Below are 7,085 nucleotides of genomic sequence, written 5' to 3'. Positions count from 1 at the left end.
AATGCAACATTGAACATGATTTGCTATACACTTATTGTCCTCAATTCTTGGATCATGGGGAGCATGAATATGGAATATAAACAAACTTCTACTATCCAACTGTTGTATGGTTTACCCTGATGACATTGTGACATATTTGAAAATTCACTTTAGTATCCTCCCAAACCATACTCCTGTATGTTTAGTAAATGTTTAGGCATATAATATCCTCATGTTGCCTTTTTTGGGCGAGGTTCTTTGCTCTCATCCATGAATGTTAACTTATCTGACAAATAGTTTTCACTTATGTGTTGCAAATAAAAGTTAAATACTACATTTCTACTTAAAGTAAAACATGCCTAATTATTGCAGGAGTATAATGGCTATTAAAAAAAAAAAAAACTATATTCAGTGACTCTTCCTACCAACTGAAAAACTGGAACAAACAGAGCTTCACAACTATCTTCCTAAAGGCTATGTCAGGTATTAGTCTTCAAAATAGAGAAGATAATATTTCTCTTATACTTAGATGGTAAGTATAATTATACAGGATTATCACATATACAGAAATTACCATCTTGCCTCCTGCACTCTTCAACACAGTTCATGCAATTTAAAATTGCATGCAATTTATTTTTATCTCTAAAATGTAAAAACTTCAAGCAAGATTTTTTTTATTTCTTAAAAACACTGGGCATTTATTTTGAATGCAAGTGAACAGGTCATAATAAATGGAAGATATAAGAAAGGAAAGAAGAGATGAAGGAATGAAGATTAAGAGGATACATTTCTTATATTGCTCTTTTTCTTTTCCTTTTTCTTCTTCTGCACAATTAAATCTTCCCTCCAGGTTAATCCTTCATTAAGAGCATGGCCACAATGTCCACAAAGGCTCCTATTTGTCATCCACATGACAAGAAGACATTGTCAAAACACATCTCCTGACACTTTTTGTGTACATTTGAACCTGCCCATTGCCCTCTTCAGAGCTCCAGTCACATCCTTGTTCCTCAGACTGTAGATGAGTGGATTCAGCATTGGTGTAAGGATTGTGTAGAACACAGAGAAGACTGTATCCTGGGCTGGGCTATGGTAAGAGTGTGGCAGCATGTAGGTGTACATGGCAGCCCCATAGAACAAGGTCACTACTGTCATGTGAGATGAACAGGTGGCAAATGCCTTCTTTCTTCCCTCAACTGAACTCATGTGGTGGACTGTGGTCAGGATTTGGGCATAAGAAGCAATCACCACAGAGAAAGGAATCAGCAACATCAGGACACAGCACACATACATTACTGTTTCATAGAGGGCTGTGTCTGCACATGCCAAACTCAAGACTGCAGGTGCCTCACAAAAGAAATGGTTAATTTCCCGCGAGTTGCAGAAAGGAAAGGTCATGGTTATGGGAGTTAGAAGGAAGCCATCCAAAAAGCCTCCAAACCAGGAACCTGCTATGATCATCCAACAGACCTGGCGACTCATAAGGACAGGATAGCGAAGGGGGTTACAGATGGCCACATAGCGGTCATAGGCCATGAGGCCCAGTAGGAAGAACTCAGCTCCCACAAGGGTGAGGTAGAGGAAGTGCTGAGCTGTGCACCCCATAAAGGATATGGTTCTTTGACCCAGCAGATAATCAACCAGCATCTTGGGCACAATGGTGGAGATGTACATCATGTCAATGAAGGAGAGATGGCTGAGAAGGAAGTACATAGGAGTGTGCAGTCGAGAATCAGTGTGGATCAGGAAGATCATAATCCCATTGGCCATCAATGCAGTGAAAAAGATGATAGAGACAATGGCAAAGAGAAGGCCTGAGATGTCCTTCTTGTTGAACAGTCCCATCAAGGTAAAGTCTGTAGAGGATGTGTTGTACACTTCCATGGATCCCATGATGGTGCTGCTGTGACCTAGAATCTTCCAAATAAAATGAGAATATTCGCAGGGAATTAATATAAGGACATATAGGTTGATTGTTAAGCAAAAACTTGTAAAAGTCTGAAGAAAATACCTAAAAATATTTCCTTACAATTTTGATGCTGGTATCTATCATTTAATCTATTATAGAATGTTTTTACATAAAATTGATCACCTTAAATCAATAATTCTTTAAATACATTTGACAAGATTATGTCAACAGATGCTATTGTACTATAGTGATACATATAACAACACATAGTGTATAAACCATATTGTTATTCTGTTAAACATACCCTAGTCTGGTGTGTGCATGTGTGTGTGCGTGTGCGTGTGTGTGTGTGTGTGTGTGTGTGTGTGTAACTACTATGTTAGTTTAAATTGGCGTCCTTATTAAATGAATCTTTTTTTTTAAGTTTATTTATTTATTTTGAGAGAAAGGGAGAGAGAGAGAGTGAGCAAGGGAGGGGCAGAGAGAGAAGTTGAGAGAGAATCCCAAGCAGGCTCCACATTGTGCAGTGCCTAATGCATGGCTCCATCCCACAAACCATGAGATCATGACCGGAGCCCAAATCAGGAGTCAGACCTTCAACTGACTGAACCACCGGAGTGCCCCAAACGAATCATTATCATAATCAACAATACCACCATCTTAAAAATATCCCAGCACTGATGATAAGTAGTCTATCTCTGCCATTTAGCTACAAATGAGTGATTGTCAATGTGGACTGTGAGAATTTGAGAATTATGAGTATTCTTTTGATACCATTTCATCTGTGTTGCAGACAAAATTGTATGGGAGAAAATGGGAAATAGAAACCACTCTTGCAAACTCAGAAAAAAAAAAGAGGCAATCACTCTTATAGAATTATTTTTGTTTATTTTTAAGAAATAAATTTAAATTTAGGATGATGAAGAATTGGCATTAGGATTATGTATCAGCATCAGCATTCGCTATTTATTAGTATTTAGTATTTGCAATTGGGATTCAGAGGAAATAACACAGGGACATACATGGTTAGCCATAAACCACCTGCTATTTTTGGAAATTGAATTTTTTTCATATAGATTGGTAATTAAAAATACTGATCATATTTTACTTAATTTCAAGTGGTGATAAAAGAAAAAATCTACAAGCTTTTTTGAAAGTTAATTAATTTTTCATATGTTTAACATTAAGTATGTCAAGGTAAGATATATTTTACCAATGTGTTTTAAGGTAGATTGACCAAACTAATCCATTCCTGTAAATATTATGCAAATATGAGCATTTGAATTAATTGCACAGAAAAGAAAATGCTATTAAGAATAATTACAGGGGCACCCGGGTGGCTTAGTCAGTTGAATGTCTGACTCTTGATTTTTGGCTCAAATCATGATCCAAGGTTGGTGGAATCAAGCCCCGCATCGGACTCCATACTGAGTATGGAGAGAGATTCTCTCTCTCTCTCTCTCTCTGCTCCTCTTCCCTGTTGTGCACACTCTCTCTACCTATTCTATCTTATTTAAAAATTTAAAAAGAATAATTAGAACAACACTGTGAAGAGTTTACTTTGTGCCAAGTGCTTCATTTCGATTGACTTGTTGAGCTTCACAATAAACCTAAGAAGTGAGGAACTATAACCCTCATATCACTGATGGCAGAATTGTGAATAATGTTCTTCTGGTCACACATACTCTTAATAGCAGGGATGTTTGGACCAGGCAGCCTCAAATCATTCTGTGCTCTTACCTACAATCAAAAAATTAGGCATTTACATTATCTGTCAAATTAAATGTGCCAACAATGTAAATTTGTGAATTTTTTAACTATATGCAATAATTAATATTGCTAATGAAAATATGTCATAATTGAGAATATACCACACAAATTATTACACTCAAGACTGCTGTTTTTAATAGAATAAACTCTATTTTTTCTCTTTTATCTTTTTATGTGTATGAATTTCAAACTATTTGAAACTCATTTTATAAATTTCCCTGACACCATATACCATGTCATCATCATTTCCAATCGGCCTCATTTCCTTTACCTTTCTAATTAAAATATATATCTAAAGGGAAACTGCTGTCAAGTTTATGGAATAGCCTAAATATAAGTTGTATTCTGTTTCCACACCTTTCACATTTTCAGTCTAACTCTTATGATGCACGAAATTCCCAGTAACAGAGGCAAAATTATGTATTCCTTTACAAGGTCAAGTAGTTTTCCCTGTTCATCATTCACATGCATTCCAAAATATTTTAAAAATATCTATCTTTCTGTTTTTTTTTTTTCTCTATCTCATCCTATAGTCCTAGCATAACAAAGGCAAACTCTAAAGTCTTCTCTATTTTGCATCTGGCTGGCCTTACTCTCCTTTTTGCACGTAAAAGTTCTAAATGGTCAGAGAGCAAGTCCTGTTTGGTTAAATCTGCTATTTTACTATGAGGAAATATGATGAGAAGGACCCATACTTATTAAATTTCTGCTGAGAACAGATTGTATTACTTTGTTATGGTTAGTACAAATGAAAATAATCAGAAAATGTCTAGAATAATTATGTGACCATATACAGGAATTTCCTTCTGCAATATTATAGTAGACATAGAGTAAAGCAAAATTTAGAATCAGATGAATTGAGTTCTTCTACTCATGTTAATGCTGTTACCTTGGATTCTCTCCCCCAAACACTCTGAGCCTCAGTTTCCATTTATATTAGATTTATTTTTTTTAAATTTTTTAATGTTTATTTATTTTCAGAGAGAGAGAGGGAGAGAGTGAGGAGACAGAGTGAGTGAGGGAGGAGCAAAGAGAGAGGGAGACACTAAATCTGAAACAGGCTTCAGGCTCTGATGTCAGCAAAGAGCCCGATGTGGGGCTCGAACTCAGGAACCATGAGATCATGACCTGAGTTGAAGTGGGACACTTAAATGACTGAGCCACCCAGATGCCCCTAGATTTAGATAATATAATATACAGGGCTACTCTATGGATCAAATGAGAAATTCTTAGATGATAATATTTTATACAATGCAAAGTAAAATGCCAATGTTTTACCCATATATGTTAGTTATTTCAAAACTATTGGTATGTGAGAATCTCCAATTTCTTATTTAAGTAGTCCACATATTCAACTAAAATACATGGATTTGAATTGCAAAATAGTCTTTGAATTCAATTGTATGGGCTCTGGAATTCCTGGAAAAACTATTTCAGCCATTAAATTCTATATTTTTTCTCTAATTATGTCTTCACTTGAAGGAAATCTCCTTTAGCATAAATTCTCAGAAATATGTACATCACATTTAAGCCTGAAGAGAATCTGAACATCTATGAAAATCGTATATATGCTTGGGCTGGAAATTATGAGAACATAAGAAAAAAGTTATTAAGTAGCACCAGAGTGGCTCAGTAAGTTAAGCATCTGACTCTTGACTTCAGCTCAGGTCATGATCTCATGGTCCATGGGTTCCAGCCTTGCATCGGGCTCCATACTGATAGTATGGAGCCTGCTTGGGATTCTCTCTCCTCTCTCTGCCTCTCTCTCTCTTTCTTTCTCTTTCTCTCTTTCAAAATAAATAAATAAATAAAATTGAAAAAAAAGAAAAAAATATTAAATGAAATTGACATGACTTTATTGGATGAAATTGTCTTCAGAACTTACTTAAATTATATTTGTTACACTATATCACAAATTTTTAAAAAATGTAATACATTTATTTTATCTTGACATTTGCAAATATTCCCTTATTTTGTAAGGAGTACACATTTGATTGAGTAGAGATGTTTGAAATTACTTCTCCTACCTAACTTGAAGTCAGGATATGATTCTTGCTCAGGCCTGGGATGATCACTAAGCCCATCCTTTTAATAAAATTACAATGGAATCTCTAAGTTGTAAGTTGCAGCCTTTCCCTGATTCTATATGACCGCTGGTGAACTTTCTGCCAAATGAAAGAACATACTTCATGTTCTTTCAGTGCAACAGGTCCATTGCTAGGAAGCTCTGTGCTCACTTGCATTAAGAATTGCCTCATGAAACTTCCATCTTTGGCTTCTAGATCTGCTCAGAAGCAGCTTCTTCCCTTTTTAACTTTCAGCCTTTCATAATGTGAATATGGTTATAATCTTTCTTCATGTTTTTCTGTGTCAAGCTTCCTGATTACCATATGACTGCACTCATGAAGACCTTGCCAAAATGCTCAAGTTTCAGACACTAACTTGAGATGGTCTTTGACAATGTCCATTTTAAAACGCAATATCTCAATTTCAGCAACTACTTCATGTGAAGCTTTTCTGATGCAGAATACACTAAGAATATTACTTTTATATTTTTATATCAGATTAATCACACTGTTGACACATTATGTACACATTAAAACTCTTCTGGTTGAATTATTATATGAGAGTTCCCCAGCCAGGTCAATTCTTAGTTGTGCAGTTTTTTTTTTTTTAATGTTTATTTATTTTTGAGAAAGAGAGAGAGAGACAGAATGCGAGTGAGGGCAGGGCAGAGAGAGAGAGAGAGAGAATCTGAAACAGGCTCCAGGCTCTGAGCTGTCAGACACGGAGTCTGATGTGGGGCTCAAATCCATGAGCTGTGAGATCATGACCTCAGCCCAAGTCAGATGCTTAACTGAATGAGCCATCCAGGAACCCTCACCTGTGAAGTTTTTAAAATAAATGCAAAACCTTACATTTAACCCTGAATCTTCTTTATATTTCTAAATTCTGCAAAAATTGTAATCATCCATAATCAAATCAAATAGAATAAGAAAGACATAATTATTAGACAGTAAAATGTCAATGTAATCAGACAATTTCACCAAGTGTCTATTATTGTTTACAACATCAATCCAAGAAGTGACTTAGAACTATATTCCTTTGTTGACCATGTAGTCCTCCTGCCAGAACCTCTAAAGAGATCACACACTTGGATAACCATTGGATAACCATAATTAGAGAGACCCACTCTTTCTGATTAAAGTTTATTCCATGGTACGGTGGACATTTATAAAAATGTTTCTGAACCACTATCAGAGTGGAACTGAAATATACAAGTATCTGTACAACCTTTAAGATCATTATGGAAGAGTGATATGTAAAATGTTTGCATTACTGACAATGCAAGAGCTCTGGGCTTGAAGTCAGAGGACCTACAACTGAAATATACAGTTGCCTGTATGACCTTTAAAATCATTATGGA

At 35.7% G+C, this 7,085-nt stretch overlaps 1 protein-coding gene across 1 annotated transcript; it reads right to left on the bottom strand.

Annotated features, from left to right (window-relative positions):
- Positions 1-678: 678 nt before the first annotated feature.
- LOC144612738 (olfactory receptor 2T1) lies at positions 679-1,891 on the bottom strand. Its single transcript, XM_078452596.2, has one exon. It carries the CDS (start codon positions 1,870-1,872, stop codon positions 907-909), a length of 966 nt encoding a protein of 321 aa, XP_078308722.1. The 5' UTR covers positions 1,873-1,891; the 3' UTR covers positions 679-906.
- Positions 1,892-7,085: the final 5,194 nt, after the last annotated feature.

This window comes from Panthera onca, chromosome A1, assembly GCF_046562875.1.
Source record: "Panthera onca isolate mPanOnc1 chromosome A1, mPanOnc1 haplotype 2, whole genome shotgun sequence".
Lineage (NCBI taxonomy): Eukaryota > Metazoa > Chordata > Mammalia > Carnivora > Felidae > Panthera > Panthera onca.
Note: the sequence above shows the minus strand (reverse complement) of the source record. Positions and strands in the feature narration are given on the sequence as shown.